Source organism: Gopherus evgoodei, chromosome 14 (assembly GCF_007399415.2).
Source record: "Gopherus evgoodei ecotype Sinaloan lineage chromosome 14, rGopEvg1_v1.p, whole genome shotgun sequence".
In the NCBI taxonomy this organism is placed as follows: Eukaryota; Metazoa; Chordata; order Testudines; family Testudinidae; genus Gopherus; species Gopherus evgoodei.
Genome location: NC_044335.1, coordinates 27,716,723 through 27,740,666, shown reverse-complemented (window position 1 = coordinate 27,740,666; position 23,944 = coordinate 27,716,723). Strand labels below are relative to the sequence as shown.

The window sequence follows — 23,944 nt, the reverse complement described above, 5'->3', positions numbered from 1 at the left end:
AGAGCCTTAGGCAAGTGGGGGCGGAGTTTGGGGGGCAGGTTCTGGGCACCACCAAAATTTCTACAAACTTGCCACCCATGCCTGGGTCAGCGTGCCACTGTCAGCCCAGGGATTCCACTGCGCAGTTGCTACTTCACTTCTCGCCGCCTCCCAGCTTGCGGCGCCAATCAGCTGTTTGGCGCCGCAAGCCTGGGAGGAGAATTAGAGCAGGACAGCATGCTCGGGGAGGACGCTGAGCAGAGGTGAGCTGGGGTGGGGAGGTACCGCAGGGCTCCTCGGGCCAGGGGGAGGGGAGCTGCCACGGGGGCAGCGGGCACACTTCAGGGCGAGGAGTTGCGGAGGGCTGGGGGGGCGCAAGATGGAAGTTTCGCCTAGGGCGCGAAACTTCCTTGCACCGGCCCTGATGGTATTGGATCCTGGAAAACCCAAGCAAGTGGATTAGATTCCCTCCGGAGGGATTTCAGGTTTGCCCAACTCCTAAACCAGATTTTGAAAAGTACATGCACAAAAGCAAGCGCATCTAACATGAGGGCATGCGGAACCTACTGCAAGCACCCAGCGTGGGCTTTTGGGTTGCTCTTAGCTATGTGTGTGTAGTGAGTACATGTGGCTAGATCAGGCATAAAGGCTTTTCAGAACGCCCCAGGTGAACTCAACGTTATATTGTCACTGGCAAGTTTCCCCACCCTCCTTCTCTTACAGGACTCTAGTCACCCTTCACAGAACAGGCACCCCACCCTCTCCACTAACTTTAGGTGTCTCCTGGGCTCAGAAGCTCAAGGGTCTCTTTCTTCCTTTATCCTCTCAGGATTAGAAGGGGTTCAGAGATTAAAACTATCATGTGAAGAGAGATGGTAAAAATTGGGATTGTTTGCCTTAGCAAAGAGATGGAGAAGAGGGAACATGGTACAAATATCTAAAATAATGAACAGCCTAGAGAAGGGAGGTTTGGAACTTCTGTTATCGCCGTATCACAGCACAAGAACATGGCAGGGATGGCATGGGAAATTCAATGCAATTGAAAGGTGGCAAATTCACAATTGATAAAAATGGAATGCTTTTATAGACAATGTACAGTTAGACTATGGAACTCACTGCCACCAGATCTCATTGAAACCAGAAGATTAGCAGGATTACAGTGGGATCAGAAATTTTACTTAGATAGCAAAAGTACTGAATTATAACAATAAATACAAAAAAAATCAACAAGATGTTTGGATGGGTCATAAACCCTTCTGCAATCTCTAGCAATTGGAGGTTAAGAAGAAACTTTACCTGGGTCCAGGCTATCATATAACAACCTGCAGCAGGGTTCCTTGCATCTTCCTCTGGAACACATATAGCACTACTGTGAAGTGTAAGTACTCCACTTCCCCAGGACGCAGTAGCTATGTCGATAGGAAAGCCCGCCCATTGACAAGTGCAATCCACACCAGGAATTTGGATAGTATAACTGTGTCGCTCAGGGGAATGGATTTTGTGTGACAGAATTACATCGACATAAGTCTGTAATGTAGACCAAGCCTATGAAACATCAAGTGCTGGCCACTGTCAGAGACAGAAACCTTGTGTGGCTGGATCCGATCCAGTCTGGCTGTTCCTATCTTCCTAGGTAATGCTGGTGTAGGCCATCTGTAGGCTGAGACCACCCCCACCCACTCCTCCAACTCACTCTGCAGCTGCCAAGCAGTAAGGAACATTCTGAGGCAAGGCAAGCTTGCTTTCCTGGGATAAAGAATGTGACAGAGGGAGAAAAGCCATTCATACTGGAGCTGCAGCTGCATTAAGACAGTAACCTCCCTCCTTCCATGGAGAGTGCCTGAGCGCATGCATGGGACACGGTGAAGGTCACAGTTCATCATGTACTAGTCCCTGTGGCCCTTTGTGCTCCCCAGTCCCTAGCAGAGGAAGTCCTATTGATCAGCGGTCCCACTCCTTGGGATTTCTGGCATGTGGGGAAAACTCTTTCTCTCCCTGCAATTGCCAAAGGCATTTTCCTAAGGCAGGACCTTTTATCGGAGACCATAGGCAAAAAAAGGCTGATAGACTAACTAGTCCAAATCACTGAGAGAAGTATCAGCATCTTCCCTTCAATTATCCAGGAATCCTAGATGATGGCTAATAACCAAGCACTGCTTTGCTTAGGGCAGAGGAGCTAAAACCTGCAGTTCACAGGCAGAGCACCAGCCGATAGTGGAGAACTAAGTGAATTCAAACTCTTCACCCTAGGGACTGGTTTTCCTCTCACACACATGGGGTAAATCAAGAGTAACTCCATTGACTCCAGTTTCGTGCTGGTTTAAGTGAAATCAGAATCAGACTCTATGCCTGGAGTAAAGAGTAAAGACAACGGGATGTATTCCAGGACCCCAAGCATTCGATTTGGAAGACAGCAGAAACAGGAGAAGGCCTGAGGATCCAAATTTTCCAAAGGGGTCTCAGTGGCTGCTCAGCACTATCTGAGAAGCAGGCCTTAGATATCTCAAACTGGGCCCCCAGAATTGGTGAGCACTTGAAAAGTTTGGACCTTAAAGTCTCTATTCCTCAGTTTCCCCAAGTCTGCTGTGCTGATGAAAACCTGAGTAAAGCACTGTGAGAACTTTGACTCCTCTGTGTAAGCTCAAAAGCTAGTCTCTCTCTCCAGTGTTGGGAATCATAGCAAAGGGATAGATAATGAGACAGAAAATACCATATTGCCTCTATATAAATTCATGGTATGCCCACATTTTAAATATGCATGCAGTTGTGGTCGCCCCATCTCAAAAAAGATATATTGGAATTGGAAATGGTTCAGAAAAAGGCAACAAAAATGATTAGGGATATGGAACAGTTTCCATATGAGGAGAGATTAATAAGACTGGGACTTTTCAGCTTGGAAAAGAGATGACTAAGGGGGGATATGATAGAGGTCTATAAAATTATGACGTGTGGAGAAAGTAAATAAGGAAGTGTTCTTTACTCCTTATCATAACACAAGAAGTAGGGGGCACCAAATGAAATGAATAGGCAGCAGGTTTAAACAAACAAAAGGAAGTATTCACACAACGCCCAGTCAACCTGTGGAATTCTTTGCCAGTGGATGTTGTGAAGACCAAGGCTATAATGGGGTTCAAAAAAGAACTGGATATGTTCATGGAGGATAGGTCCATGGCTATTAGCCAGGATAGGCAGGGATAGTGTCCCTAGCCTCTGTTTGCCAGAAGCTGGGAATGGGTGACAGAGGATGGATCATTTGATGATTGCCTGTTCTGTTCATTCCCTCTGAGGCACCTGGCATTGACCACTGTTGGAAGACAGGATTCTGGGCTAGATGGACCTTTGGTCAGTCCCAGTATGGCCACTCATGTTCTTAAAGAAAACAAACCTTTGGCTATTTTAAGCTGGAGGAGTGAAAAGAGAAATGTAATCATAGCAAACCCAAACCACATCCAGCTTGTCAAAGGTGGAATCTAGCAGGTATAGTGTTTCCAATCTTAGTGTTGGGTTAATAGAATCAAAGAGGGTAAAGGAGAAAATGATGTATTAAGCCACCAAGTGCCTCCCACTTCACCCAGTAAAGGATTGTTCCTTATGCTATATTTCCAAACGCTGGTATAATACGGTTTTAAATGATGAAAGGACTGGCCCGTCTCTTCCTTTGTGCTTTTAAAATTAAAGGGCTGGGTCAGAAGTGTTTGACAACATAGGAAGAAGAAGGAACCGTGACCGTGTGGAGCTGGTGGGCTCTGCTAAGCAGGCGCTGCATTTTGGCAGAGGCAGCTGCATTTCAGCAGAGGTTGATGTCTCGTTTGTAGCAGCGCGTTTGGTTTGGAAAGTGCTTTAGGAGAAAAGGGGCTATGTCCGTGTAAGGTCACCAGTCTGGCACACGCAGCAAGGGTACATTTCCTCTCCCCTGAACTCTAAAGTGAAATTCTGAGACAGAGATTTCATGTTCCATCTCTCTGAGCTAGCTTTTCCCGTGGAAGTAGCATACAATATGTATGAAACCGGCAGTAATATGTTCCCCAAAATCAAACCTGCTTCTGGAAAGAAGGAGAGAAAAATCAGGCTATCACCGGACTGCTGTCATCTTTTTATGTGCTCAGCAACCACCTGCAACAGGCGTGATGTCAGGCAGATAGAGCAGGACTAGAGATTTAATTTCACAGAGCTGTCAATTCAGCCTTCCCCCTTGTTTTGAGAGATGGGTCCTTTTCTCAGCTGCTGTCTCTGGAATACCACAGGCAAGGAAATCGGAGCAGCATGGCTTAGGGTTATGGAAAATGGACTGGAGTTAGTTAATAGCCAAGTCACTGAGTGGCTGACAGCCTGTCTGTTCCCAAGGTAACAGTGACACCTGCTGTTCATCGACAACTCGGCTAGTTTCTGCGCTAGGCATTTAGGGAGATTGAATTCACAAGCTCTGCCACTGAAATGTAAAAGCAGGACTAGAGAGACATCAGACTGCCTGAGGCCGCAGAACAGGGAGTTTGACACCTAAATGTCATCATCTGCAGCCACAAAACTGAGCTCCTGGCTGATTGCAAGTGCAAAACCCTGGGTGCAAGCGCTGACTTTTATTTGTTTTGAGCAATATAAACATTTTTAAAAGGTGCTCGCGGAGCATTAAAGATACAGCCGTAATGGCAGGAGCTGGATTGAGATCGCTTTATAAATGGGGCCCTAGAACTTTCATTAAATACCAGCAGGTAAAAGCTTTTCTATATTATTTGTAAAGCTTTGATTTATGAATAAAAATGGATTTCAATATTAAACTAGATTCCCCACCAGAGCATCTCACTGAAACCCTAAGTGCTAGACTAGAATCCTGGTAAGCACAATATAGCCAGCAGCAGTTCTCCCATGGCTGGGGCAGAGTCCTCTCCCTCACAGACAGCCTCTGAACCTTGCAACCTGGGGAGACACGATCCCCACTTTATGACACTAAGCGTGATAATGTACAGAGGGTCTGCTTGCTCTGTGCTTGTTGGGAACTGACTTTCCTTTTTTAAGACCATTTTTCCTAAATGTATTTAGTGTTGGCAAAACTCTGCAGGGTGTAAAACTGACATCACTGGAGACTGGAGTCCTCAGGGCAGGAACAGCACAGGCAGCTGCCATATAATCTTATCCCAACTCCATCCCCCCCAACCTGCCTGAGTCCTGCTGTGGAGGGACCAACTCTTGGGCTAAGAGAGGATTTCAGGGGTCCATGGCACATTGAACTCTTGGTCTCTCTGAGGAGACTGGCACTGCGAGGCAAGCGGTGACAACTAATGTTAACACCTACCCACTGGGAAACAAACTTCAGTCACCAACTCCTTCCAGGTGGGCCACTGAACAGCAGTAGAATATGGTAACCGCTTTCCACAAACCCTCACTCACAGGTAGCCTAATGTCATGGAAGTGTATCAATAACTGTTTCTTTAGGATGAAATTCACCATTATCCTGAGCATCCACACAAGGCCTATTCACACTTAGCTCAAGAACGTGGTGCCTAGGCCTCATGCTACCCTTTGCAGAGGGGTGAATTTCACCCTTGGTGACCAAAACCCATTAGCCAGTGAAGCAACATTGTGGTATTGTTTTTATTCCATGCTGCACATTGTTATGTAGCTGAGATTGCTACTTGCCTGGACCTGCAAGAAGAAAGCTGTTGTTTTGTGGCGTGAACTATAAGTCACCAGGAACTGAGTGAAGGCCAGCAAATTCACTGGGGCTTTTTACAAGTAACCAGGAGGGGTTTGCAATCAATCAGCTCAGAGCCAGATGAAAAGAGAAGCTCCTGGAGTGAGAAATGGCTCCGCTCCATACAGGGTGTCACAGGAATAAGGCTGACAAGACAGAATGGAAACATATCAGATGCTGAAATTCAAGAATATCTGAGACAGAGATTGTAATGAGGACATGGCACCCGATGCAGATGTGCTGGGGAAGCAACAGATGAATCAATGACATGTTCACCCCAAATCAAAAAGAGCACTGCAGACAATCAGGCAGCCCCAGCCCATGGCCTGTGTGTGAGGGTAGTTAGCTAACTGGGATCATCACAGGGACTTCTTGTTTCTAGCCTCAAGAAAATTCAGAGTAGAACTTTGCAAAATATATATTACAAACCCCCAAAGCAAGCCAAACATCCCAGGTCTCATTACAAATTCAGCCAAAGCTTTGTAAGGCAAACCCAGATCCAGGGCATCAATCTTGATTCAGCATGAATTTTAACACATGCCTAACTTTCCCTACTCAGATGCTTAAGCAGCCTGCTGAGTTGGGGCCAGAGCGACAAGGGGCTGAACTGTGATTTAAAAACCATGCAAAACTTGTTATGAATTCAGCTGACGCCAGGCATTTTTGACTGGGTTGCAGTTTGTGTTCAATGAAATCCAAACCAAATCAAATTTCAAAGGGGCCAGGACTGACGGGATGGGAAACCAAAATAAACCGATAACCCTATTATAGTCTAAATTCTACCACAGGGACCGGCAACCTTTGGCAAGTGGTGAGGGCCGAGGGATGTACTGGCCACCACTTCCTGCCACCCCTATTGGCCTGGAGCAGCAAACCACGGCCAGTGGGAGCCGCGATTGGCTGAACCTGCGGATGTGGCAGATAAACAAACTGGCCCGGCCGGCCAGTGTGCTTACCCTGGCAGGCCACATGCCAAAGGTTGCCAATCCCTGTTCTACCATCTACCCTTTGAATTCACAAATTATTTACTACAGCCAGTAGTTTTGGCTTCCAAGCAGACTGCCCTGTCAAGTCGCTGGGATGTATTACAAGAGTGTGCAAATACGTTCAGTTCCTGTATTTTTTTCCCAGGCAGCTACTTATATCCACTGGGGGGGGGGGGAGGTGTTCTCTTTATGATGCAAAAAATATGGATAAATGTAAAACTCTATCTATCTATCTTTCCCCATATACACATTACTGTCTGTCTATTTATCCCCATATACACCATGCTTTCTGTCTATTTTTGTCTTTATATCATGATCATCATTTTGGTATCTGAGCTCCTTACAAGAACGCGAGCAAGCAGTGAAGGAACTGTCACGGTGTGGAGAATGCCTGGTGTGAGGCTGGTGTGTGCTTTACCCAAATAACATATGCACAACCGGATTACTTGCTAATTCTTATATTTCACCTGGCTAGGAGTCGGGACTCAGACAGTTTTACATTCACAGGATTCAGGAAGGGAAAAAGACTGGCCCCTGTGCTATGAGAAGCAACTGAACTCACTGATGGACATTGTGCAGAGGTGTCTGACTCCTCTGGGTCAGGTTAAGACTGACCCTTGGGGAGAGAGGTGGCTCCTGTCTGTTGCACATGTCACACAGGGGCTTGTAACAAGCAGAGTCTCTCCACTTCAGGGCATGCAGACTCACATCACTGCAAATCGGATGGGGAAGGAGGAGGGTCCACTGCCCTGTTCCCTCCCCTTCACATCAGCCACAAAGCTGGCTGGGAATGCCTTGGAGAGCAGCTTTCACACCCTCAGTTCAGGTCTGTGCCTAGATGACACAATCTAGTCCTAATTGTGCCTCCAGAGACATTTAAATACTGTGCAAAACTGCATTGGATAGTCTGTGTGACTGGCAGGACTCACCTGGTAGCTGAGTCAATTAGGAGAATCCAAGAGGATTTCAGCACAGAGTGAGTTTGTGGTCACATCTCATAATTTGCACTGCTGCGCGATTCCAGCTGTGGTATGGAATGCCTGTGGATTATTCCAGCTACAGGATCCCAGAGTGGAGCACTTAACTTCACTCTGTTCAGCACATGAGGACTCAGGGCATGGATTGCATGACAGAAAGGAATTATGCCAAAGGAGAATGGACAGCTTAATGTTTGCCTGCAAAAACCCACATGTAGGGACCTGAATAAGTGGCCCCTCCACAGGTGCACGAGAGGGCAAGGTCACAGCCTCCTCCTCCCCAGAGCATCCATTTGAGAGCACTCAGAAACCAACCTTGGAGTTTCATTTTGAGCTAGTTGTGGAAAAGCTGCAGTGACTTTTTCTTTAAGTAACTTGAAATCAGACTCAGAGTGCAGGGGAACAGAATCCTGCAGTGAGATTTTCCATTATTTTTAATTATTGTTATTTTTATTTTAAATAATTTATAAACCATCAAACATGCAAAGTAAAGTGCAGAAAAACTAAATCGGGACACACACAGACATCGTGGGGAGGTATTCACAACATCAACAGACCCTGTTCCCGTGGTTACCAGAAGCCAGAGGAACTTTCTGATGTCCCTGAACAGTCTTTACAGATGAAAGAAAGTGAATCAGATGACGGATACGTTTTATCTAAAATGCCCAGATTATAGCTTGTAGCTCTGATAACTAGTATCAAACCTTTAGTCTAGGAAATGACACTTGCAGGATCTTACACTCAAAGCAATCTCACTCTGGAGCAAATTGAAATATTCCTGACACAGGCCTAGGTGACTGATTTTTAGTCCCTGATCCTGAGAAGCGTTGAGTAACCAGAACTCGGTCAACTCCAGTGAGAGCTGTGGGCGTTCAGTGCTTCCTCGGATGCACTCAGAGTCTACTTCAGACTTCTGTAAACACTTGAAGACACATAGCCAACAGAACACGTGGGATTGGCTTCACTACATCTCTGCACCAGCCTGGAGCAGGATTCACCAGGGAAGGCGGAGGCTGTAGGGCACTGGAGGAAAAATGAGCCAAACCCTTGTATTGGTTTTAGTGACACCAGCTCAGTGCTGAGCTGGCACTGGTTATGTTGATTTTGTGTTGTAGAAAAGAAAATGAAAGTTAAAGTCTGGCTGCCTGCTCTGTTTGGCTTTCTAATGCAAAGTACCAAGCTGTTCAGACTGATCTAGGGGAGTGAATAATGTATGAGTCAGGAGAGATAGTGGGAGATGTGAATTTTACATGCCCAATGGTGTTCCAAGGCAGGCACTGCATTGCATATTGAGAATAGCTTACAGTACTACTATGCATGTTCAGGTACAGTCTAAGTGGCAGACAAAAGCATTCTGCTGAATAGTGTAGTTCTACAGCAGCTCAGCAAGATATCCATTGCAGACAATAGGCTGAAGTTTCCATTGAATGAGAAAGACCAGAACTGGGTGAAAGGAATGGCATAGGGACAATCTACTCCACCCACAGGGAACTGGAGTAATCAAAGTTTACATGGGTGGGACCAGGTGGTGGGGTTGTCACATGCAAACCTCTCAAATGCAATTCCGGGGGGCAGAACTGCAGCATAGCCTCATCCTTCTGCAGCTGTTATTCCAGCCGTGGGTCTGGGGGCACCTGCAGTCCCCACAAACTGCTGCATGAAGTGGTGGAGTTGTTTATTGGTTTGCAGTGTGACAAAGGGTTGTAATCCCAAACTCCTTCTCTCTCTGCCCCCCATTTTTATTACATTCATGCTGTTCCCTCTAGCATGTCACACCCTTCCTGACTCTCCTGACTTGTTTTCCCAGGTGTTCAAGATGTCATTGAAGGTGCAGACAAGCAACATCACAAACAAGAACGACCCCAAGTCCATCAACTCCAGAGTCTTCATTGGGAATCTCAACACAGCCGTGGTGAAGAAATCAGATGTGGAGACCATTTTCTCCAAGTATGGCAGAGTGGTGGGCTGCTCCGTTCACAAGGGCTATGCGTTCGTACAGTACTCGAATGAGAGGCATGCACGGGCCGCTGTCCTGGGGGAGAACGGACGAATACTTGCTGGGCAGACGCTGGGTAAGGAGTTCTCATGTCCTCTTTCTACTCCTTGTAGTCAAGGCACAAACTCGTGTCATGAGCTGCAGCTGCAGAAGCTGTTAGAGAGGAGATCTGAAAGCAAAGGCCCATGAACAATCACGTCTTCCTTTAATACTTTTCTCTACTGTAGCTGATGTTAAATAACCCCTGCATAGCATATGCAATTCATTCTACATCTGTCAGGGAGTTTGGCTGGAGAAAAATAGATGTTCTCAATCCGTGTGTGTCACATTTAGAATCTATCTGTATTTATTTTATTTTATTTATCACAGTGGGTGGGCAATAGAGTTTATAAGTCATAGAAGCAAAAGGCCTTGTTATTATTATTTATATTCTGGTCACACCTAGAGGCCCAAACTAAGATCAGGGCTCTGTTGTGCTAGGCACTCTACATACATCAAGTGAGCTGTCCTGAACTGCTCGGAAACTAAACTGAGAAGGGTGGGATGGGAAACACGGATACAGATAAGTAAAGTGACTCACCCAAGGTAATATAAGAGATCAGTGGCAGAGACAATCATACCAGGAGGTCAGCAAAATGCATTATGTTAGCCAATAACATGCAACAGAGCCCCACATGAAGGCTATTGTCCTGTCCTGTGACATTTGTTAAGAGTCCTTGTCAGGAGCAGCCTTGAGGAACTGCAGGATCTGCTCTATGTGTAGATCAACATAAAGTGGACAATCTGTCGCATACTAAGGGTGACTATTTTTGCTGAGTTCTTAGGTGATTAACATTGATGTTGCTGTTCTACAAGAAACTCACGCTGCGGAGTCTGAGCAAGCTGCAAGATACTAAATGTATGGCTATGAACTCATTGCACTATGAACAACATGAGGTACAGTCGTGCCACATCCATCAGCCGTGGTCTTAAAAATGTTGCGGTCCTGGAGGAATCCAAGATGAGGGGAAACTCTATTGTTGCAATAAGAATCAGAGAACTGAATGACCGTAACAAACATCCGCAAACCTCCAAATCTTGAATGGCAGGAGCCCACATCACCATCTTTTCCCCATCCACCTGTGTACCCTGGTGACTTTAATAGCCACCACTCGCAATGGGGCTATAGCAGAAATGATACAGCTGGTGAGCAACTCACAAACTGGGCCTCATTTGTAAATGTCTACCTTCTTTACAACCCTAAACACGTAGGGAACTTTCACTCAGCCACTAAACAAAACCCAGCCCTCTGTTTTCTGATGAAGGACAATATTGATGTCCCTTTGCAAGCTTTACAAACAGTGCTTGGAAACTTTCCATGCAGCCAACACCACTGCACCATTATGCAGGTCAGCTGCTGAGTTCTGCTGATTGAATCAATGCTGAAATGATGCTAGAATTTCTGCAAAGCAAACTGAGTTGCATGCAGGGCTTTGGAGCAGAGCCCAGAGCTGGAGCGCGAAGCAGCTTCAGAGCATTGAAGCTGCAGGTTTTTGCCTGGAGCTGGAGCAGAGCCAGAGCACAGCTCCAAAGCCCTGGTTGCATGTACCACAGCAGTTAAAGACAGGATGCAGCATATCTAGTTATTCCTAAAATATTATGACCTTGTTCACCTTCTTATCAAAGCTGCTGTGAAACACATTTCTCGTGGCTATGGCGAGGTCTGCACTCCTTGCTGGCAGCCAGAGACAGAGGCACTCTTTAAAAAGTGTGAGAAGAGCAGTGATCTGGATGCAGCAAAAGCACTAATAGAAGCATTGAACTCTGTGAGCCCGAGAAGATGGAATGAGACAGTGGAGAGTCTTGACTTCACTCACTGCAGTCGCAACGTTTGGGCACTCCTCCATGTGCCTGGAGTTGCTGACCCAGCAAAATACCATCAATCGAAAATGACGGCTAATGCTATCACCTCACACCTTCTCTGGAATTCAACAACCAGAACTGACAAACTGACTAGACAGAAGGTTCAGAGAGAGCACTTTCGAATGTCTGACAAAGCCTCGGCACTTCACTCTCAGCCCCAGACACTAGAGAAGAAATAGTCACCGCATCACCACTAAAAATGAGAAAGCTTCTGGCAAGAATGATATATCCCAAATTCCTCAAGAATTTGGAAGCAAAGAGAAGAGGATAGTTGGCAGATGTATTCACTGCCATATTTTTGACCGAAAAGATCCCAAAATACTGGTGTGAGGTGATAGTCACTGACATCGCAAACATGGGAAACCAGCTGTGGTCCAATATCACTCCTCTCCATAATTCACCAGTTAATGGATAGGGTTTCACTGGCCTTCTCACTCCTATGTTTGAGGCCATCCTGCCAAAGCAATAGACTGTTTTCAGACTGGGACGAAGATTCTGCGATTAGGTTCTCGGCATTACTGGTCGCACTGAGGCTGGCTTCAGGTGGAATCTAAAAACTGGATCAGTGCTAATAGATTTCTCCACTGCGTACAACATGCTATGGAGATATGGGCTATCGCTCAAGGCATCAAAGGCTATCAGATGCCATAGCACTATATGACTCCTGGCCACTATGTTGAGCAACCATAGATACCATTTCCTATTCAGTGGGTATATCAGCAAAGCATGCACCCTCTGTGATAGTCTACTTCAAGAATCTGTGCTGGCTCCTTCACTATTCGACATCTGCATTAGCAACTTACCTGATAAAACTTGGCATAAATTCATCTGTGCCAATGGTGTTGCCATTGTGCCACACGGCAAAGACCTTACCACCATCAGCAACATCCTCTCCACCCACCTCAGTACTGGAAACTCCATCCCAGTGCCTCTGAAACCCTGCTAACAGCCTGTCACCGAAACAACAAAGCCGTCAAGGAACCACTTCATGTCTCCTTTCTCAGTCAACAGTCTGAAATGAGCCCTGTCTGAAGTACTTGAGCGTAACCTTGGATAGAAGTCTGACTTCTAAAGCTCATCTGGAAAAGATGTGAAAAAGTAAAAGCAAGGACTACTCTTGTCCTAAAACTCATGAGCACAACGTGGGCTGTCAATGCACACACACTTCAAATAGCAACTCTTGGCTGGTGTACCTGCCCGCTAAATATTGCACACCAGTCTGAGCAGGCAGCTCATATACCAGTTTTCCAGACAAGCAGCTCAATGCTGCAATGAGTATTACACCTGGAACATATAAATGAACACCCATCCAATTGTTGCCCATTCTGGCACATATACCCCAACCCAAAATCTGGAGATACACACGCACATAGCCTGTAAGTACAATGGAACCATGGCTGATGTGGATTTACCAATTCTTGAGCATCTCCAGAACTTTCCAAAGACACATCTGAAATCCCCCAAGCCTTCTTGGGATGAGGCTAAAGCTCTTAAAGCATCCTCTTCAATCCCAAAGCGCACTGGAAAGAATTCTGGGATAATGCTAATATCTCAAACAAACACCTAATTGCTGACCCCTCAAAATAACTTCCAGGTTTCAACCTACGCTGGAAGCAATGGCCTGTACTGAACCATTTCAGAATATAACCTGGCAAATGCTATCATCTCCTACACCTCTGGAAGAGGAGAGAAAACGCATAATGTGACTGGACAGCAGTCACAAGCTATGGACCACATTGTAAATCAGTTGCCACTTCGATCATTTGCTGGTGGCATTTCAGATTTACACCAAGACTCTTCCAAAGCTGCCTCCTGGCTCATTAATCTGGCCTTGGCTATCCTCTCTTGCCATTTGCGAAGCGGCAGAGCCAGGAATAGAAACTCGTTCTCCTGAGTCCCAGGCCCTGCCCATTGGACCATGTTTCCTCTTGCAGATGTCAATTTTTTCTTTAAAAACTTCCACTGGAGACCTGCCTCTTGTAGCTTTACTGATGGTGCCATAGCAGCCATGGGAGCACTAGTGTAGTAAAGGCCCTAGCAGCCACTTGTGTTTTAATCACCAAGTCATGCTGACCTGCTCTGACCAACTGATTGAAATGCCAGCAGCTGGTCTAGGGTAGTGCTTCTGCCAGTGACAGACAGATGTGAAAGTCTTTATTCTTCTAGTCTGTTCTATATAAGTCCCTATACAAGCTTGTCACCATAGCCTCTGAGCGCCTTCCAGCCGTTCATCAAGAAAAGTGACTGCACATCTGTCACAGGTTGTTTGTTCTCTTGTCATCTCCCCAGAGGGAGAAGCATGTGCAGGGGAGTGTCTTGTTCTGGTAGTTGCTTTTAAAAAAAATCAATATACCTGTTGCTCTGTGTTTATGTGACAGAAGGCAAGGTCAAAGAAATGCACCTGACCTTGGAAAGGAAAGTGGTGAGATTTGTGATGGTCCCTAATTCTAGAGGCAGTTCATGCCACAGTCTTGAACCATACCCAGAGAAAGTTCTGTCTCCCCCACAGTGACAAGCTTTACTCTAGCCTATTACCAGTTGCCTGAGACAAACCATCCCCAGCTGCATCCTTATTTTGCACATTGCTCTGAAATGCCACACGCTGAGGAGCTCTTGTCACCAGGTACAAACTGAGAATTGGAGCTGCAGACAGCATTCTTAATCAAAAATTGGCATTTCTAACCCTCCAGCACGCGGGGGTTGTGCTGAGGGCACCAACAGTGCTAGACATCTAGTATAAGAAATTTTAAAGCCATCCTCACCTTGCTCTGATTTGAGTATGACAATCTGAAATAAAAACGTGAATGCTGGATAAGTTTTAAAGAGGCTGCGTTGTTATTTACCCAGTGAAAGTCCATCTTGAGTTTGTTCAAGCAGGTAGATTTTGGCCTGCAATGGAAACTGCTTTTCACGTGTCTTCCCTTCAAAGCAGAAGCTGAATTGAAGGTCAGAGGTGAAATGCAGCTGCAGTGTCACTTACTCCCATTCCAGATGTCACCACGATGGTCACCAGAACTCACAGTTGCATGGACAAGACCTTGTTGGGAGAGGGAGGTCATGCACTCATCGGAAGCAACCGTTACATAGAATTTACTACAAATAGGCAAAAGTTGCCCAGCCATGCTTCCTGCAGGGAGGTCAGAGCAGAGGAGTGACTCACAGATTGGGACATTCCGGGGTTCTCTAGTTACTATTCTCACTCAATGACTTCCCCATGGATCAGATCAGCCTGCAACTGAAAGGATGATTGTTATAGCTGGCAGCACTGCATGCTCCATCTAGGAACTGAAAACTGTCTCCCTTTTACCTCATCCTCAATAACAAGCCTTCTGCAACCAGAACTCAGCTGACAGTTCTCCAGACTCCAGATCACTCCCCTTCCTTATCAGGGGACCGTGGGAATCCTGCAAATTCACACACAGCAGGCTGTGTAGAAAAGGAAGTGTAGTCCCATAGGACAGTGGGCCAGAGTCCCTGCCTGGCAGCTGCTCAAATCACCCCCAAAGGGGTCTTCTAAAAAGGGGAGGTTGCAGCTGCTCAAATAGCCCCCAAAGCCTCTCCCCAACAGGTGAGCAGGGGTAGACAGGGAAGGCACCTGGCAGATGTTAATTAAGAGCCTCTCCCGGCTTTCACGTTCCACGGATGTCTGTAGAGCCCCAGGCAGAGGATATAGCCTCCTGCCTCTGGCAGAGAGCAGCAATGCCAACACCACCTGCTTTCTAGCCAGGGTTGAACACCTCATCTGGCACAGCTGTCCCCACAGGCACAGCTGGGAAGGACTAATTGCCAGTGAAATTCAGTCACCTCCTTGTGCCATCCATGCCCATTCCTAGACCTCCATAGACAGAGAGAAACTGACAACAGGGTGCAGGGCGGCAGAGGACAGATGACCTGTGCCCACCACTGGCACCACTTAGCTTGTCTTGGTTGCCACATCCAGCCACCGTCCCCTTCCCTGCCCCTTCTCCTCTTTTTCTATTAGCGGCCCCTCCCACTTCCCCTGATCTTCTCATGTCACAATACGCTGAACCATGCTCAGGGGGAGGAGCATTGACTGGGAATTGTCTGAGTGCTGCCTATTCAAAGGGTTTGTAATGTTTTATTTTTTAGTGGTGGGGGGCAAATTTGGAGTGGGTTGAGGTTCAGGACCATCTCGATTCACCTACAAAAGTGAAACGGCACCTCAAAGAAATCAGATCTTTGGTTCTCTAAACTTACACTCAGGCTGATATGACGTAGAAATGGGCCTGGAAGTCAAAGCAAGAGCAATCATTCTTGGCAAGTTTCCAGTACTGCCAACCCCAAGTGTTCAAAAAGCACAGGTCAAGCCCCCAGAATCACGAGATTGGCTTAAAATCATGAGATTGTAAAAGAGAAACAACGACGAAAACTTGGGGGATCTGTTTATTTTCCTTCCTTCCTTTTTTTTTTTTTTTTTTGAATTTTGAAGATGCACTCAGGTCACGTTTCAAGCTTTTCTCTGCAGCCACGAGGGCTACACATTTCTTTTTTCCCAGTGAAAGCTGAGAATCTCACCTAATCACAAGACATGCTAAGAAATAGCACTATTACCAGACCCATGATAAAAGCGTGAGAGTTGGCAACACTGTTAATTTAACAACAGCCACTCTCTCTGAGCCAGATGCTCAGCTGGGGTAAACTGGCAGAGCTTCAGCAGAGCTATGCTGATTATATCAGCTCAGGATCTGGCCCAGTTCGTTTTGGGATTTTTACCTCTGACTGAGACCAGAAGCACCAATTAAAACAATTTCAAGCCTCGAAAAAGACTCCAAGTTTGAGTGGGAGATGAAGGTTCAGATCTGTTGTTATATTTGATCAGATTGGTGCCTCCATCCTTAGGGGGTCACCCAGGTGCACTGCTTTCTGAACAGCCCGGCTCATTTCCCATAATGACCGTCCTGGCTTTGCAGGAAATACTGCAGGTACTCTATGAATGAAACACCCCTTCCTGGAGAGCAGGGTCTTTCCTGCCACCATTGTTCAGACAAGAACGGGAATTAGCACCAAAGAAGCTGTATTAAATGCTGTTGAAAAGTCCTGATATTCTGCATGTAATGTCAGTGCTTCGGTGTCTGCCGTTCTTGTCTGAGCTGCTACAGTATTCTGCTTATCCCCCGGCACCTTTCAAGCCCCTCTCCAATAGATCATGTTTCAGTGGGTATAAAATGTGTCCACTGTGATTCAGTCATGTTTCCCAACCACTTTTGCACAGGGATAAGTGACTGCACAAGGCAGTGGAAAATTCAGGCCCATTCATTTTAATTTATTTCACAATGTACTATGTGTCCATTGACAGGAACAAAACATCGACCTCCCGTAGGCTCAGTGGTGCTGCAATACCAACCAACCCTCGTATCAGCCCCCCCCACCTCACAAGACGAAACAAATCTCCATAATATTAGCCCACGGTCAGACAAATGCTTCATTGAGTAGATGAGCCTGGCACTATACTCTAATCCAATGCTGCGAAGTATTACAGGCCTTCGATTCAATAGGTCTGGCAAAACTGAGCACCCTGAAGGCCACCAAACAAAGGGTTTGGACACATGCCATCGAAAGCCTTTTGGCCAGTGAGAGCCCACCAGCAGAATGCCCACCCTCCAAGTTCTCAAGAGGGCAGATTTAGGGCCTTCATATTCGGACAACCCCATTTTGCATTTGGTTCTGTCCGTAACCCTCATATGTTCTTGTGCAGCCATATTTTGTAAGTATAGCCTAGGCACTGCTTTTTCTGCGTTTATTAGCTCTGCAGCTTGCCTGGAGCTCCTGAAAATGATTCCATCTACAAGTTAACTTGAAATTCAGCTACTTGCGCGTTACTGTAAGCTCTTTGTTTGGGCGCTAAGTTCCTCGGGGCGGGGCTGTGTATCCTTATTTGTCCATACAGTGCCTAGTACACTTTTTGCGCTATATAAATAATGGAAAAAAATAAGAATAGAAATTTAACTCGGTCCTGACAAATTTAGTCTAAAGACACAAATGTTTCAAGATTTAATTTCCTGCCAAACCTCTCTGGCATCAGCCGGGCTGCTCCAGTGACACTCATGCATGTGGCAGCCAGTCCCATCATGTTCCCACAGATCAGTGGCTCCTCATGCTTCCAGCTTTGCTGGGGGAAGGCTCCTTGCAGTCAAATGAGCTGTCTGCTTCTCCTCGCTGTCTTCATCCTGCTGGATCACCACCAGGAAAAAGGGGGTGGGAGGAGACAGCAGCATCAAGTAAGGGACCCAATACTGGCCCTAGGCAACCTCACCCTGCCGACAAGCTGCATTGGTTTCCCCATCACAGAGCATCAGCAAACATGCCCCAGGCACCGCAGTACTCACTCCTGAGAAGACAGCCAGCATATGTTCACCCCTACGGCTACCCCTGCAGCTCCAGCTACTCTGCCATTCCCATCTACTCCATCACCCATGCACCCAGTACTCCGAAGCACCCCACCCCCACCTGCAATGCCCCAGCAACCACTCACTCAGCTACCTCCCAGGCTCTCCAACCCAGCACCCACAGCCAGCCTGACACCCAGCTCCAACTTACCCCGCATCTGCAGCTACCCACCATGCACCAGAGATGCCCCAGCGGTCATTCATTCTACTACATCCCAGCCATCCCCCAGCTTCCTTGTCAGACTTGCCCACTCAGCACTGAGCTACCCTCCAACACCCAGCACCCAGAAGCCAAGCACCCACCGCTATCCCACCACTCGCTACAGGTCTCGCAGTATTCAGCCACCCCCGCAGCCTTCCACACCTGCCCAGCTACCTCCCAGGCTGCCTCCAGGCACCGTTCAGCACCTCTCCCCAAGCCATCCAGCCACACACCCTTCCACCTGCTGTACCACAGCTGCTAAGTTTTGTGCAGCTCCTCATCCTGTCCCCGTCATTGCTTGGGGCAGAGTGTGTTGACCATAAGATGAAGTTTATGAATATAGGTAAATTGCTTGCAAATACCCAAATTAGCCCATTCAGTCACTTGCGTAAATGGCATGCGTGAAGATGCACAAAATTTGGCGGCTATGCATCATTCACAGATGAGGGCTCCAGGCTCAGCTGTACCCTTGTGAGCCCCTGGGAGACCTATGCTATACCATACGCCACTCAGGGTATGTCTACACTGCAAAACAAAACAGCAGCAAGTCGCAGAGCCTGGGTCACCTGACTGGGGCTTGCATTACGGGGCTAAAAATAGCAGTGTCGAGGGTCCCACCCAGGCTCTGAAATCCGGCAAGGGGGGGTGTCTCAGAGCCCAGGCTCCAGCCCGAGTAGAAATGTCTACACTTCTAAATTTAGCCTCATAGTACAAGCCCCATGAGCCTGAGTCAGTTGACCTGGGCTCTGTGACCAATGGGCACAGGGTTTTTTTTGCAGTGTAGACGTATCAACAGAGAACTTAAAAGCGCAGCAGTTTTGTTGGGAGCATGGCCTAAGGATGACAAAGGGATGACTCAATAAATGTCCACAAGAATTGACTGTGTAAGCGGCAAGGAGAATTAGAAGAGGAATTGTTCAGGGTAGGCTACTCTTAGCCAATTTCACTTCCAGCATCTTGTCTTGTACACAAATTGTAGACCTGTGTTTGTACAGCACCTAGCACAATGGGGTGCTGGCCCAGGACGAGGTTTCCCGACAGCGATGGTAATAAAGAAAAGCTGTAATAATAATAGTAGAACCCCAGTGTGAATGAAACCCAGCAAACTTAGCACCGCTCTCCTGGGAGTGGTACACATGCTGTGTGTGCTTCCTCCTTCTGTCCCCTCTCCCCTCCAAGCATGCGCACATTGGTCAAAAGCACCTCTCACCCTGCTATCTGGCTGCATTCCCTGGATTCAAAGGAGGGGACTGGCTGGCAGCACACTGGTTCTGGTGGGCACAAGTCATAAAGAACTGAGGGGGAGCGGTCCTGGGAAGCTCTGCCAGGCAGAAGAGAATTGCTCACTCCCAAGCTGGGAAAGTAGGACAGTGCAATATGTTACCACACTGATGGATTGTTTCTGTGCAGTTTTGTGTCTGTGCCCAGAATTAGTTTGCCTAAACTTTGCGCAGACATCATGAAATTGGCCATATCTCTCTATACTCACGTCCAATGCGCTCATTCAGCGTGGAGGTTCAGGACAGAGATTTCCTCGGCCGATCAGAAAATTTCATTCTCACCGTCGCTGGAATGAAACCTGCCTATGAGATCAATTGGGGTGACTGCAGACATGCTTCTGCACCTTGTGCAGCTTTTAGAACAGATGAATCAGAGGAGACCTCAAAGGGGACTTCAGACCTTTCCTTTGTGTCCTATATTTAGCATTAATTTTATACTTTATAAATTGCACCTATCAGCCAGCAGCAGCGAGGGGCTTACACATTCGGCGTGTTTTGTAAAGAGAGCACTGAATTCTCCTTGGAAGCCAATCCTAGAAAGGCATGAGCTGCAAGGGACATTAGGTGCCTGGATTAGCATGCGTGCAGTGGGTTCTCTGATTAGAAGCTGATTGTTTGCCAGCTGCCTTAGGTAAGGGAAAAGAGGTTTGTGGAAAGAACCGCTGCTTGGGACATGTGGACAAAGCCCAGCAGGAGTCTCATAGTGCTAGCAGAGGCCGCAGAAGCTTGACAAAACTGTTTGATTAGCACAATACACAGCTCCCTGCTAGGAGTCTGTATGGGCCGGTAATTGAACCATATGATGTGGGGATTGCATCTGTGTCAACAAGAGGGCTGCATGTACTCAGAGAGCCAGCGCTGTGTGAGATGAGTTTTATACGCTGACATTAATTCAGGGGTTTGATTCATTTCAGATATCAACATGGCAGGAGAACCTAAACCCAACAGACCCAAAGGGCTGAAGAGAGCAACCTCCGCCTTATATAGGTAGGTCTTCAGGATGTCACCTCCCCAGAGTGAGGCAGCAGGGGATCCCAACCAGGGCTGATATGTCACACTCCTCTGGCTGGACTCTCCGAGCGCCCGCTCCCGGCCTGTACCATAAATCTTAGTGCCAAGCCCTAATGCTGCCCACTACCCATTCAGTTCTTCCTGCTGCAATCCACCACAGAGCTGGGCTACTCTGAACCCCAGGCTTGTACCTGAAGCAGCCCAACCTCCACGGTAGGCTACAGTGAGCACAAGGGATGGTGGGCCAAGGATGCTTGCTGGCATAGCCTAGGATTGGCCAGACGATACAAGGGGGAAGCAACAGCTTTATGGGAGTCTTCACTGGGCCCCCCAGAGGGAGGGAATAAATGATCTATTCAGCTTTGACACAGCATGAGTCAAAGGAAAACAGCTGGCAAATTCAGAGGTTTCCATCCCACACTGCTGGATCCATAAAGCTTCGCTCGCTTTTGATACCCAACTCTCATGTTAATGAACCTTCCCTCCACGGCCTCCCCCAGCAACTTGCTTTCAAGTCGTGTAATTGCTTTAAGCAAATCTCCGTGTTCTTTTCAACAGCCGCTTTTCAGCCCTGCTTCCACACCTTGAAAAGCCTCATCTGGAGATGAAAGGGAAACAAGCCATTGTTCTGCCGAATGGTTATCCCAGGGCTTTTGTCTTTGCCCAGATCAGGCACCCGGTGCAGTCTTTTGACAGTGCCTGCCAGCAGCCAGAGACACATCAAGTGCTGTAGGGCCTGCATTAAAGAGGGCAGGGGGGACATGGTAATCATTTCTGATAATGGCATGGAGACACTGGGCTGGGGGAAGGAGACATTTCTGCTCTCTATCACAGTCCACTGAGGTGTTTCACTTCCAGAGTCATCAGGTCAGAGAGCACTGGATGGCCCGAGTGGGGTACAGAGCCTTTCACTGGACTGTGCTGGCAGTGGCTGAAAGCCATGGCTGCAGGACAAGGGAGGAGGCTCTAGGAGCGCTTCTCCAGGTGGGTGGGCCAGTTTTAAAAAACATAGACAGAATGGTCCAAGGGAGTTAGGAGCAGCCCAGCTTTCACTGACTTTAATGGCATTTGAATGTCAGGCTCCGTTCAGCCACTCTGAATATCCCAGGCTCAGCTCTGTCAAGCCAAACAGGTGCAGGCAGGCAGGAGGCAGCTGCAGTGCAGCATCCTGCCAGTAGGGGCCAGTCTGTCCCCCTGCCCAACCCCCATCCCCTGGCAGCTAAGAGTGGATGAGATGGATGCAGCCAGGGGGAACCCAGCCACCAGCCAGTCACCCAGCCACCGGTCCTCCTCTTCTTCTTCCCTCCAGATGAGGAAGAAGGAGAATGAGAGACAGGAGTGGGGGGCTGGGGGATGGACAATAAGGCCTGAAACAGTGGAGGGGGCTTTGCTGGAGAGATTTTGGAGAGGGGAGATGTGGGGGATGGAGGGACAGAGAGGACTTCAGAGTGGGAGACTGTGGGGCAGGGTGACCTTGAAGTGTGGGGAAGCAGGTGTAGGGGGACAAGGGAGGGGAGTACCAGGGGAAATTTCATAGGGAAGACCATGGGGAGAGGGTGAAAGAAATAATGATGGGAAGAGAGAGGGAAGGAGATAAAATGAAACAGAAGAAAGTGAGAGGGCTAAGCAAACAGTGCCAGGGACCCTGACACATGGGGAAGCAGGAGAGAATGGGGAATGAGAGGGCAGAATGGAGAAGCCGAGAGAAGGAAGGAAAAATGAAAGAACAAATGAGGGGGGAGCATGGAGCAATGGAAAGACTAGGAAGTTAGAGAACAGGAAAATGGGAGGAGCCATGGGATTTGGGGGCAGGTCCTGAGGCAAGTGAAGGCGTGCAGGGTGAATTGGAATGAGATAGCATTGCCAGCTCTCCAGATTCTATCATGAATCTCATTACTTTTGATGGTTTTCTTAAACCCCTGCCCCTGGAGTCATGTGAATACAAGAGAAACTCAGCTGTCATTTGAAAATACAGTAGGTTTCTGGTTGCAAAGAAAAAACTTTAAAATGTGACCCAAGGGAAGATTTAAAACCCAGAAGGCTAATAAAAGGAACCCCAAAATGTGTTGGGTTTTTATAAAATCTCGTGATTTTTATGCCAGTCTTGATTTTATGGGGTTTGACTCATGATTTTTGACCACATGGTGTCGGTAACACCTGCAGATAACAAGGGAAGGAGACGTGGTGGTGGTGGGATATTTTTTAGAAAGGGAAACTAGGAGACAATAGTGTTTTTTCTCATGGAAAAAAAAGTGGTTAGTAAGGAAGGGAAAACAAGAGGTAGATGAAAGGGAAAATGCAAGCGCTGGAGAGAGAATTGAAAGAAAGGAAATGCAGATACAGGGAGAGGATGGAACAGGGAGATGGAGCAAAAGAGAAGAACAAAGAAAAGGAGAAATGGAAAAATATGTAAGAAAACATAACTTTCTGGTTATGGTGAACTGCTGCCTCTCTGCCCTAGCAGGAATTTAACCCACTGTAAACTGGCTTCTGTTTCTTCCTGTAGCTGCATTTTATTGATGCTTCCCTGGCGGGCATCCCACTGCTCTGTAATTGTTGGGAGAGAGGACGACAGAATGATGCTGCTTTGGGGATTTGAGTTTTATTACTTGGTGGCTGTTAAAGTAGGGCAGGCGTTTATTTATTATTTTTAATTACATGAAACCATGGTGGGCAATAGCTTTCTTCTGAGCCTGGAGCCTCTGATTTAGGACACTAAGAAACACCCTGAAATAATGAACAGGCCAAAATTAAGAGGAACGTGTAAGAGGGAAACAGAACAGTAGGGAAGATCGGAGCCAGTTTACTAACAGGCAGCTCAGAGGGAAACAGACTGGCTCCAAGCAGATGGGGGAAGGGCCCAACGAGGTATTTCTGTCCTAGTGTTTGGAGATGCGGATTACTCTGGGGTAAAATCCTGGCCCCATTGAAGTCCATGGGAGTTTTGCCATTGACCCTGTGTATTTAAGGTACATCAATATTGCTGGCTATGTGCTCTGGCTAGTGAGGTTAAATGGCAAGTATGGTCTGGGTTACAGTTCCTTTGTTATTGTTACTTCCAGCCACCTTTGTTGCTTCCCTCCCCAGGGAAATGGTGACATGTCTCTGAAGTGGATGTTATGGGCCAAGCTTTCAGAAATCCAAGTTTCAAGCCGGGGTTCAAATCTGAGCGCTCGCACCTCTGATTACTCTCTTTGTGTCCACAGTCAGGTGCCGCAGGTGGAGGCACATGTGCTCGTACTCACCCCGGCAATTTAACAGCGGCACAAATTGTGTCCAGAAATGGGAGGCACCTCCCTGCTGGTAACATGTCCCTGCGTGGGACCATGCTAACCAAAACTTCAGGAATCCCTGCCTGCATCCCAAAAATTTATCAGTCTCCTACAGATGGTGTCCTCTGGACATCTAAATCTTCCTTTCCTTACTTCCTCCAAATGGATTCTTCCTCCCTGTTCCCAATCCTGGCAGCATCTTCCTCTCAATTCACTTTCTCCCTAACCCTGCTACATGAGCTC

General features: G+C 47.3%; 1 protein-coding gene across 5 annotated transcripts in view; it reads left to right on the top strand.

The window, feature by feature from the left end:
- Positions 1 to 23,944, top strand: part of RALY (RALY heterogeneous nuclear ribonucleoprotein) — a 272,414-nt gene that overhangs the window by 221,484 nt on the left and 26,986 nt on the right. For all 5 annotated transcript variants that reach the window (XM_030533612.1, XM_030533614.1, XM_030533613.1 and 2 more), the window contains 2 exons: positions 9,439 to 9,703; positions 20,333 to 20,405. In XM_030533612.1, coding sequence (XP_030389472.1) covers positions 9,448 to 9,703; positions 20,333 to 20,405 — 329 coding nt within the window. In that variant the 5' untranslated portion in view covers positions 9,439 to 9,447. The remainder of the gene's footprint in view (positions 1 to 9,438; positions 9,704 to 20,332; positions 20,406 to 23,944) is intronic.